The 12753-nt window shown below is 36.4% G+C and overlaps 1 protein-coding gene across 2 annotated transcripts in view; it reads left to right on the top strand.

Moving 5' to 3' along the window:
- ADGRB3 (adhesion G protein-coupled receptor B3) overlaps positions 1–12753 on the top strand; it is a 780347-nt gene that overhangs the window by 618087 nt on the left and 149507 nt on the right. For both annotated transcript variants that reach the window (XM_036871882.1, XM_036871883.1), the window contains exons 17-18: positions 10837–10963; positions 12521–12624. In XM_036871882.1, coding sequence (XP_036727777.1) covers positions 10837–10963; positions 12521–12624 — 231 coding nt within the window. The remainder of the gene's footprint in view (positions 1–10836; positions 10964–12520; positions 12625–12753) is intronic.

Genomic DNA, 12753 nt, shown 5'->3' with positions numbered 1-12753 from the left:
AAGAGCTTATAACTTTTACTCAATATCATGTTTTCAGAATTTGTAATTTCAACTTTTATATCACCTCAAACTATAAATGATCTCACTAGAGATGAGACATGCTTTATGTCATGAAAAATTGGTATAAATCAATGTTTTTTTTTTACATGTCATAGGATATATCACTTAAAAAACAGGATGAACACCAGAGCATGACAATCTGTCCTTAGCTAACTTCATCCACTGATAACTCGTACTTTGCTAAAACCATTACATGAGGGCCACATTGTTTGCAAGTGTAAATAGGCATGATATTCAGATCTTTTTATAGGACTGTTCATTACATTCTGCTTTAAAACGGACTACAACTAAAAGTATTAAAAAAAATCTCTAATCTGGAAATGAGAAACCCAACTTCGCGTCTCACTCTGTGCCTTAAAATAAGCTTCCTGAATTCCCTGCACTTCACTTTCCTCCTCTGTAAAACTAGGTGGTTGGGATAGATCAGTCGTTCTCAGCCTTGGCTGCACACTAGAATCATCTGGGGAACATTAGAAAAGTAATAATACCCAGACCCCACCTCAGGATTTAAGTTTTAAAGGTCTCCAGGTGACTTTAATATACAGCAGGTGTTGAAAACCAACGGGCTAGGTGATCACTAAGGTTACTTTTAGCAAAACTTCCTAATTTCATGTTTCTCTGTGTTTTAACATAGTAATGGTTGCCAGAGATAACAAAGTTCTCAGTATTTCCAATGTCCTGGAAAGTAGAAATTACCCTTAAAGACTGCTTTTTACTCAAAATTGAGAACATTTTTTATCTGTACTCCAAAATTTTCTGTATTATGAGAATAATTTATACAAAGAAACAATACACATTATTCATTTTTGTATGACATACACATTAAAAGTGATATAGATTCACCTAATTCTTAGAAGTTAATGACTGTTATGATTGGGAAATAATTACTTTCTTTCAGTGCACATACATTGCAAGAGCAGTGTACTCAGAAGCTGTGTGTAATTTTTTAAAGAATTTCTGTTGTAGCTATTTTGGTTTTGAATAAGTTGACCATTAAAACCCTGAGATAGGAGAGACCTTCAAGATGGTGGAGGAGTAAGACGTGGAGATCACCTTCTTCCCCACAAATACATCAGAAATACAACTACATCTGGAACAACTCCTACAGAACACCTACTGAACACTGGCAGAAGGCCTCAGACTTCCCAAAAGGCAAGAAACTCCCCCACGTACCTGGCCGTGTGGCTGACAGTGTCCTCGTGCTCTGGCTGGGTGTCAGGCCTGTGCCTCTGAGGTGGGAGAGCTGAGTTCAGGACACTGGTCCACCAGCGACCTCCCAGCTCCACGTAATATCAAAGGGTGAAAGCTCTCCCAGAGATCTCCATCTCAACACCAAGACCCAGCTTCACTCAACAACCAGCAAGCTACAGTACTGGATACCTTATGCCAAACAACTAGCAAGACAGGAACACAACCCCATGATTAGGAGAGAGGCTGCCTAAAATCATAGTAAGTTCACAGACACCCCAAAACACACCACCAGACGTGGTCCTGCCCACCAGAAACACAAGATCCAGCCACATCCACCAGAACACAGGCACAAGTCCCCTCCACCAGGAAGCCTACACAACCCACTGAACCAACCTTAGCCACTGGGGGCAGACACCAAAAATAATGGGAACTACAAACCTGCAGGCTGCGAAAAGGAGACCTCAAACACAGTAAGTTAAGCAAAATGAGAAGACAGAGAAACACAGAGCAGATGAAGGAGCAAGGTAAAAACACACCAGAACAAACAAACGAAGAGGAAATAGGCAGTCTACCTGAAAAAGAATTCAGAATAATGGCAGTAAAGGTGATCCAAAATCTTGGAAATAGAATGGAGAAAATACAAGAAACGTTTAACAAGGACCTAGAAGAACTAAAGAGGAAACAAACAAAGATGAACAACACAATATATTAAATTTAAAATTCTCTAGAAGGAATCAATAGCAGAATGACTGAGACAGAAAAACAGATGAGTGACCTGGAAGATAAAATAGTGGAAATAACTACTGCAGAGCAGAATAAAGAAAAAAGAATAAAAAGAATTCAGGACAGTCTCAGAGACCTCTGGGACAACATTAAACACAACAACATTTGAATTATAGGGGTCCAGAAGAAGAAGAGAAAAAGAAAGGGACTGAGAAAATATTTGAAGAGATTATAGTTGAAAACTTCCCTAATATGGAAAAGGAAATAGTCAATCAAGTCCAGGAAGCACAGAGAGTCCCATACAGGATAAATCCAAGGAGAAACATGCCAAGAGAAATATTAATCAAACTATCGAAAGTTAAATACAAAGAAAAAATGTTAAAAGCAACAAGAGAAAAGCAACAAATAACATACAAGGGAAGCCCCATAAGGTTAACAGCTGATCTTTCAGCAGAAACTCTGCAAGCCAGACGGGAGAGGCAGGACATATTTAAAGTGATGAAAGGGAAAAACCTACAAACAATATTACTCTACCCAGCAAGGATCTCATTCAGATTTGACAGAGAAATTAAAACCTTTACAGACAAGCAAAAGCTAAGAGAATTCAGCACCACCAAACCGGCTTTACAACAACTGCTAAATGAACTTCTCTAGGCAGGAAACACAAGAGAAGGAAAAAATCTACAATAACAAGCCAAAGCAATTAAGAAAATGGTAATAGGAACATACATATTGATAACTACCCTAAATGTAAATGGATTAAATGCTCCAACCAAAAGACAAAGACTGCCTGAATGGATACAAAAACAAGACCCATATATATGCTGTCTACAAGAGACCACTTCAGACCTAGGGACACATACAGACTGAAAGTGAGGGGATGGAAAAAGATATTCCATGCAAATGGAAATCAAAAGAAAGCTGGAGTAGCAATTCTCATATCAGACAAAACAGACTTTAAAATAAAGACTATTATAAGAGACAAAGAAGGACACTACATAATGATCAAGGGATCAATCCAAGAAGAAGATATAACAATTGTAAGTATTTATGCACCCAACATAGGAGCACCTCAATACATAAGGCAAATGCTAACAGCCATAAAAGGGGAAATCGACAGTAACACAATCATAGTAGGGGACTTTAACCCCACTTTCACCAATGGACAGATAATCCAAAATAAAAATAAATAAGGAAACACAAGCTTTAAATGATACATTAAACAAGATGGACTTAATTGATATTTATAGGACATTCCATCCAAAAACAACACAGTACACTTACTTCTCAAGTGCTCATGGAACATTTTCCAGGATAGATTATATCTTGGGTCACAAATCAAGCCTTCGTAAGATTAAGAAAATTTAAATCATATCAAGTATCATTTCCGACCACAATGCTATGAGACTAGATATCAACTGCAGGGAAAAATGTGTAAAAAATACAAACACATGGAGGCTAAAAAATACACTACTAAATAACCAAGAAATCACTGAAGAAATCAAAGAGGAAATTAAAAAATACCTAGAAACAAATGAGAATGAAAACACAATGACCCAAAACATATGGGGTGCAGCGAAAGCAGTTCTAAGAGGGATGTTTATAGCAATACAATCCGACCTCAAGAAACAAGAAACATCTCAAAAAAACAACCTAACCTTACACATAAAGCAATTAGAGAAAGAAGAACAAAAAGAACCCCAAAGTTAGCAGAAGGAAAGAAATCATAAAGATCAGATCAGAAATAAATGAAAAAGAAATGAAGGAAACAATAGCATAGATCAATAAAACTAAAAGCTGGTTCTTTGAGAAGATAAACAAAATTTATAAACCATTAGCCAGACTCATCAAGAAAATAAAGGGAGAAGACTCAAATCAATAGAATTAGAAATGAAAAGGAGAAGTAACAACTGACACTGCAGAAATACAAAGGATTATGAGAGATGACTACAAGCAATGATATGCCAATAAAATGGGCAACCTGGAAGAAATGGACAAATTCTTAAAAAGCACAACTTTCCGTGACTGAACAAGGAAGAAATAGAAAATATAAACAGACCAGTCACAAGCACTGAAATTGAGACTGTCATTAAACATCTTCCAACAAACAGAAGCCCAGGACCAGATGGCTTCACAGGCAAATTCTATCAAACATTTAGAGAAGAGCTAACCCCTATCCTTCTCAAACTCTTCCAAAATATAACAGAGGGAGGAACACTCCCAAACTCATTCTAAGAGACCACCATCACCCTGATACCAAAACCAGACAAAGATGTCACAAAGAACGAAAACTACAGGCCAATATCACTGATGAACACAGATGCAAAAATCCTCAACAAAATACTAGCAAACAGAATCCAACAGCACATTAAAAGGATCATACACCATGATCAAGTGGGGTTTATCCAAGGAATGCAAGGATTCTTCAATATATGCAAATCAATCAGTGTGATAAACCATATTACCAAATTGAAGGAGAAAAACCATATGATCATCTCAATACATGCAGAAAAAGCTTTTGACAAAATTCAACACCCATTTATGATAAAAGTCCTCCAGAAAGTAGGCATAGATGGAACCTACCTCAACATAATAAAGGCCATATATGCAAACCCACAGCCAGCATTGTCCTCAATGTTGCAAAACTGAAACGATTTCCTCTAAGATCAGGAAGAAGACAAGGTTGTCCACTATTACCACTATTATTCAACATAGTTTTGGAAGTTTTAGCCACAGCAATCAGAGAAGAAAAAGAAATAAAAGGAATCCAAATCGGAAAAGAAGAAGTAAAGCTGTTGCTGTTTGCAAATGACATAATACTATACACAGAGAATCCTAAAGATGCTACCAGGAAACTACTAGAGCTAATCAAGGAATTTGGTAAAGTAGCAGGATACAAAATTAATGCACAGAACTCTCTTGCATTCCTCTACACTAATGATGAAAAATCTGAAAGAGAAATTAAGGAAACACTCCCATTTACCATTACAACAAAAAGAATACAATACCTAGGAATAACCTACCTAAGGAGGCAAAAGACCTGTATGCAGAAAACTATAAGACATGGATGAAAGAAACTAAAGATGATACAAACAGATGGAAAGATATACCATGTTCTTGGATTGGAAGAATCAACATCATGAAAATGACTATACTACCCAAAGCAATCTACAGATTCAGTGCAATCCCTATCAAACTACTAATGGCATTTTTCACAGTACTAGAACAAAAAATTTCACAATTTGTATTTGAACACAAAAGACCCCGAATAGCCAAAGCAATCTTGAGAAAGAAAAACAGAGCTGGAGGAATTAGGCTCCCAGACATCAGACTATACTACAAAGGTACAGTAATCAAGGCAGTATGGTACTGGCACAAAAACAGAAATATAGATCAATGGAACAGGATAGAAAGCCCAGAGATAAAGCCGCACACATATGGCCACCTTATTTTTGATAAAGGAGGCAAGAATATACAATGGACAAAAGACAGCCTCTTCAATAAGTAGTGCTGGGAAAACTGGACAGCTATATGTAAAGGAATGAAATTAAAACACTCCCTAACACCATACACAAAAATAAACTCAAAATGGATTGAGACCTAAATGTAAGGTCAGACACTATAAAACTCTTAGAGAGAAACATAGGCAGAACACTCTATGACATAAATCACAGCAAGATCCTTTTTGAGCCACCTCCTAGAGAAATGGAAATAAAAACAAAAATAAACAAATGGGACCTAATGAAACTTAAAAGCTTTTGCACAGCAAAGGAAACCATAAACAAGATGAAAAGACAACCCCCAGAATGGGAGAAAATATTTGCAAATGAAGCAACTGACAAGGGATTAATCTCCAAAATATACAAGCAGCTCATGCACCTCAATATCAAAAAAAACAAACAACCCAATCCAAAAATGCACAGAAGATCTAAATAGACATTTCTCCAAAGAAGACATACAGATTGCCAACAAACACATGAAAGACTGCTCAACATCACTAATCAGTAGAGAAATACAAATCAAAACTACAATGAGGTATCACCTCACACCAGTCAGAATGGCCATCATCAAAATATCTACAAACAATAAATGCTGGATAGGGTGTGGAGAAAAGGGAACCCTCTTGCACTGTTAGTGGGAATGTAAATTGATACAGCCACTATGGAGAACAGTATTGAGGTTCCCTAAAAAACTAAAAATAGAACTACCATATGACCCAGCAATTCCACTACTGGGCATATACCCTGAGAAAACCATAATTCAGAAAGAGTCATGTACCACAATGTTCATTGCAGCTGTATTTACAATCGCCCGAACATGGAAGCAACCTAAGTGTCCAGCAACAGAGGAATGGATAAAGAAGATGTGGCACATATATACAATGGAATATTACTCAGCCATAAAAAGAAACGAAATTGAGTTATTTGTAGTGAGGTGGATGGACCTAGAGTCTGTCATACAGAGTGAAGTAAGTCAGAAAGAGAAAAACAAATACCGTATGCTAACACATATATATGGAATCTAAAAAAAATGGTTCTGAGGAACCTAGGGGCAGGACAAGAATAAAGAGGCAGACATAGAGAATGGACTTGAGGACACGGGAGGGGGAAGAGTAAGCTGGGACGAAGTGAGAGAGTGGCATGGATATATATACACTACCACATGTAAAATAGATAGCTAGTGGGAAGCAGCCGCATAGCACAGGGAGATCAGCTCCGTGCTTTGTGACCACCTAGAGGGGTGAGATAAGGAGGGTGGGAGTGAGACGCAAGAGGGAGGATATAAGGGGATATATGTATATGTATAGCTGATTCACTTTGTTATAAAGCAGAAACTAAGACACCATTGTAAAGCAATTATACTCCAATAACGATGTTAAAAATTTTTTTAAGTTAAAAAAATTTTAAAAAATAAATTAAAAGAAAAAGAAAATCAACTATACTTTAAAATGAAATAAAAATTAAATTAAAAATAGACCCTGAGATAATAAACCTGCTAAAGTTTATAACTTATTCATGATAAATACTTTACACACTGATGTATTATGAAGCAAAATAGATGGTTTTATAAAAGACGGATTTAAGTGGAATATTTAGTTGTTTGGGTATTTCAAAAGGTAAAAGTTTGATTTCTTGAAACAGTTTTGAAATGTGTCACTCTAAGTTTTTGCTATCAGTTTTTTCCTAAACAACTTTTCATTGGAATGAATGGATAATCTTTTTCTTTAATCTTAAATGCTAGAGAATGTAGTCACATGCTATATTATTTAACTCTCCCATGAAATCCAGACCCCAACAATGAACTCATATCCAAAGAGGAATCATGTAGAGTCTTAGGAAATTGGGGAAAGGCCTCAAATAAGTATTAAGGTGAGAAATAATAGATTTTGTGTCATATATTTTCACAGAATTCTGTCCTTGTGGGTATGTACTTTCAAATACTTGGGACAGGCAGACTCTTTTCTTCTTTTAGTCAGCCTAATAATAGGAAGAAAGAGAAGAGGTACAGATGACAGCTAACAGCTAACATGGGTGAATGTAGGTGTAACCAACAAAGAATGTGCTGGTTATATGAAATTTCTGCAGGCCTAGTTATTTTTGAAAACTATTTGAAAAAAAAATTTAATGCCCAGAAAAGACACTATGAAAAAGAAATATGTGATTTTTCAGTAAAACGTGTGTATCATCATTTTGTGTTTGCTTCTGACATCCTCAGTCTGTTATTCTTATTATATCTTTAATGTTCATACATATTTCATTGTATTTGCTTGCCCCATTGATGACAAGCTAGACTTAATAACTAAGAATAATTCACAGATATACCATTAATCATGGCATGCAAATCTATGACATTAGAAGAATAATGTGACTGCTGGAATAGTCCACGTGCTTTAAAACCTTGTTCTGTGCAGACCGGGGAAGCTGTTTTGCTCCACATTAGCTCGACCACACATCAGTTTGCTTTACAAGGTCTTCTTGAAATCAATCAGACACATGTACCGTGCTTTCGAAGAATTTTGTACAGTAAGAATAGCTATGCAATGTGTGAAAATACAGGTGACACATACTATAGTTTTTGTAATAGTAGTGACATGTATGCTTGTGATTTTAAAAACTAATTTATAAGAGTTTTATCTGGTTTTAAAATATCAAGAGGTTTTATGAAACAATTTAAAATTTAGCATCAGATGGCATCACACTTATTACTCAGCTCTTGCAAGCAACCAAATATAGAAGTTGGTAGTTACCTCCTCACCTTTCAAAATTTTCACTCCTACTCATCTGATCATATTCTGGTGTTCTGCTACCAGATGCATTATTTTGTGTTTTATAACTTGTATTAAACTGGGGAGAGCACATCAAGCTGTACTCAGTCACTCATAATATTTTCCATTAGTTTCATCAGATAAAGTCAACAAAGGGATAATAATTCCTAAGAAAGGTAAGGAGAAAAGTTATGTAGCCTCAGGAAGGTACCCATCAAAAGGGGCCCAGTGAGATTAGAAACATTTCATGCTTGGGGGGAAATGAAAGATTGAAACATGGAGACCAGTGTCACTTACTTCCCAGTTTTGCCTGGGGCTGGGCCAGGTCAGTACTGCCATCATTGTACAGAGCAGAGTAAATTGACCTACTTTTCTGAAGATGTCATATAAAATTTACATGATCTTTAGAGTCTAGCAACATTATATTGAACATAGACTTTACATCTGACAGCCAAAGGTTAGTAATACTAACATTTTCTTGAGTAAACAAACTTTCATTACCTAGGTATAAATATATCACTTTGTCTCATGAGGTCTTATTTGCAGTAAACTTTTTTCCTGGTAAGACTTTGAATTGGTTTATTGGTCATAGCCACATAATGTGAAAAGTGTAGGTATTGGACTCCATCTTGAAAGCACAAATACTGCATTAAAGTAAAGCTGCCATACAGGATTAATAATGCAATGTTGTGTTTTAAAACATGTCAGATTCTCTTAAATGTATCTTTCTTCTTTAAACTTTAATCAGCTGAGATAAATGTTTTTTATTTGGCCTTAACTGTTTGTCACAAGACAATAAGAGACAGTCAGCCAATGAAATAAATTGAAGTGCTGCTCTGGTTAGGTAGAATTGGAATTTAATGCTGTTACAGTTGGTTTAGATATAACTGAAATATATATATATATATATATATATATATATATATATATATATATATATATATACACATATATATAATTTTGCATGGTTGTATGACATCATGAGAAAGAAAAGAGACCTACCAAATTTTTAATTGGCTAATACTTAGAAGTATTTGGGTGAACTTAGGTATAATGTTTTTGTACCTCTCCCCAAATATAGTCTATTCCTTTTTAAAAGAAGTTGTAATTAAGAGTATTTTGAGTCATGCATATTAGTGATATCAAGTCATATTTAAATCAAATTAATGAATATTAAAAAGATATTGCATCTAAATCCCAAAAAGGGATAATGTGAATTATATTCTACAGCTCAACTTGGAAGTCCAGCTGTCACAGTGAAACCTCTGTCATTGAAATAGCTCAGAAATAGACTGCATTCATATTTAACCCAATAGCTTTAGGCATTCAGAGATATGGAGTAGATGAAATAAAAAGTACCATATCAAAATTAACATCAAGCCATGTGTTATCCTTCTGGAGTTTTAGAGTCATTTTTAACATAGATAGTAACTTGGTTTGAAATTTAAGCACACACATACACAGAGGTTTGCTACTTGGAGAGTTCCGTGCCTGGGGGAGGGGAGGTGACAATTGGTGCATTCAGTATATAACACGTGTAATGATAATAAAGTTGATTGGTTGAACTCTGTAGCTTTTTTTTTTTTTTTCTTCCTCTTCCTGTAGAGTAGTTCAGCCGGGGGTGGAAGGATTCTCCCCCATCTTCACCCCCCACCAAGAAGGCGTAGGTTGATACCATTTTTATTGTTCTGCTGGGGTAGGAAAGAAACCATATGCTTTAGAATTTTGAATGGCTACACCAAAGGGAAGATTGAAGCAGGCCCTCTTTCCCCCTTCCTACCGGACTTTGAGGTGGGGTTATTCTTCTAAGTGTTCTGGCAGACTCGGGGTTAGCTTAATGCTTCCACCCCGGGGCAGAGAGGTGGGTGAGGGGAAGAAACGTCAAGGGCTTCAGAGGCGCTTGGGCTGAGTGAAGTGTGGAGTGGGAAGCTGGTGTCTGAAACCCACCCCTTCCCTGGATGCCAGGCAAAGGCAATGAGAGTCGGAGCCAGCTGATGCCGCCGCTGCTGCTTCCCATTTCCAGGGTGAAATTTTCACAGCAGCTAATTCTAAAGGGAGGAAAAATCCCTAGCCAGCAGAGAAGATTCTATATCACCCAACACAAGCTATCTAACCTTTTAGGCAGGCTTTTCAGAGAAATCCTCGGTTTAAAAGCCAGCGTTCACGATCCAAAAATACGGGACGGGAATCAGAGCTGGTATGCAATGTGAAAAGCCTCCTTACACTCTCTGAGTGTTTGAAACGATCCGATGAGCATAGGAAGTGGCTGCCAGCGCTCTGGCGGCTGCTCGTGCCGCCGCCGCCGCCGTTCCTCTCAGAGGGCTGGACAGAGCCAGTCCCGGTTTCAGCACCTCCGGCGCTGGACAGCTCTCTGCACGCCGCACCGCCGCCCGCCTGCTTTCTCCAAACACTCTCGCTTTGCATTACTGGAGATGCATCTAAATTACGTCCTGTTCAACAACAAGTAGATTTTTTTCCCCCCCTGTACGGGAATTACAGTAGACGATTCTCTCAATTAAATTGCATTTTCTTCATTACGGATTTGGCAGTCAGGCGTATTTATCCCGATCTCCCCCCCACCCCCCCACCCTTTGCAGGAACGAGTCTTTGGGAACCTGGTCCACCCAGGGATGTAAAACTGTGCTTACCGATGCATCCCATACGAAATGCTTATGTGATCGTCTCTCTACCTTCGCCATTTTGGCTCAGCAACCTAGAGAAATAGTAAGTAACAAAGGGAAAACACGGCTTTAATGCAAAAAGGCAGGGACATTTTAAATGGGGAAATGGAAAATGTTGCAGGGTGGCAAAATTGGGTTCGTCTCCTCCTTAGCTACAGTAGCTTGGTGAAATGAATTCTAGTTGGTGTGCTATAACTAAATTCTACTCAATTTTATGTCTTCTAACTTGAAATTTCTGCAGTATAGTTTTGAGGATGTGCTCCAATCATATTGCTAATATGCTGCAAACTTTCAAATAAAAATACTTGTCAGCTTAACCTTTATTTTAGAACTCTAAAGCTGTTCTGGGGAATTTGTGAGGTTACTGTTGGTAGTAGAATAAAGACCCCAGACACTATAGCCAAACACATTGCATATCTGCGTTGGATATTTTCAGTACAGGTTTTCTGGGGTGTCCTTGGATATTTATTTTTTTTTAATTAAATGAAATTTTTATGAAAGCAGAGACTGTCAGAAACTGTAAAATCATTCCTTAGAAGTATATAGGTTTGTAAAACTAGTTTCTGTAACAGACAGTTGTATAAACTGTCTGAAAGAAAAAATAATATTCTCATCAAATGTACTTTGAAAAATTATTTCAGAAATTGAAGTGCTGAAGAATAATTATTAAGAAAAATGTGACTTTCTGTCTAAATCTGGCCTAAATATGCATCACTCTTTTTACTTATTTTGATAACCAAAAATGCCTATAAAATTGATTGTACATATCTAAGATTTGGAACACACTTGATCTTAAAGTGCATTTCTTTAAACTTCCAATACTGAAAATATGAAAAACAGATTTTATTAGTTAGTACCATGTTAGTCTCTAAAGAAAGAAATCTCTTTGATCTTTATATATGTTTTAAAAGATATAAGGCTTATTTTTCAAGGTCAAGTATTTAGAGACAAATATTGACATTGTGAAGATTATCTCTATATATTTTGTTCACAGAAAAAAATCACAAATATATTCTAAGGTCTTACACTTGAAACTTGATTTTCTTCTATATTCTTAGAGGCCAAGCTAGTGAAATTAAATGAGAGAATACTTGACTTAGAACAAAGTTGTCAGAAGTCAGAAAGTTTGAAAATTTTCAATATCTAGGTACCAGATTTGGATAACATAATGGGAGGATCAAAGTAAATTTCACCAAAATACATTTTGTGAAATAACTGAACTGTAGTTAGTTGAAGAAAAATAAATACTGCTTCAAATTTCAACTAGATAAAATGTAACATGTTAATGTTGACCAAGTTGTAGCTTCAGTTATTTATTTTAGAAAGCCGTAAGTGGGTATATGCCACAATCAAGCATTGAAAACTCTTAAGGCCTTCATTACTTCACAGTGGGAGAGAGGGAGTAGCTAGAATTAGTCATTTTAGAGGTTGAGAATATGTGAACAGAGTGGTTACTGGGTAATTATCTGGTTACTATAACAACTATATTGGCTATTTTTGAGTGTTAGGATAGTTTTGTTGAGTTTAGAAGTTATTTTAATTTATTTTAAAAATTCTCTCTCTCTTTTTTTTTTTTTTGCTTCTTTTGTTTAATTTACAGATCATGGAATCCTCTAGTACACCTTCAGTTACCCTAATTGTAGGCAGTGGCCTTTCTTGCTTGGCCTTGATCACCCTAGCAGTTGTCTATGCAGCATTATGGAGGTATGTAATCAATTAATACACTAGAAATGGAATGTTCGGTTATTCAGAGTTAAATCAAGGAATATAATAACTATTATAAGTCTCATGTTTTCTTAATTTACTGAAAGAAGTACTTTGTAAACAGAATTA

This window comes from Balaenoptera musculus, chromosome 12 (assembly GCF_009873245.2).
Source record: "Balaenoptera musculus isolate JJ_BM4_2016_0621 chromosome 12, mBalMus1.pri.v3, whole genome shotgun sequence".
NCBI classification, from domain to species: Eukaryota; Metazoa; Chordata; class Mammalia; order Artiodactyla; family Balaenopteridae; genus Balaenoptera; species Balaenoptera musculus.
Note: the sequence above shows the minus strand (reverse complement) of the source record. Positions and strands in the feature narration are given on the sequence as shown.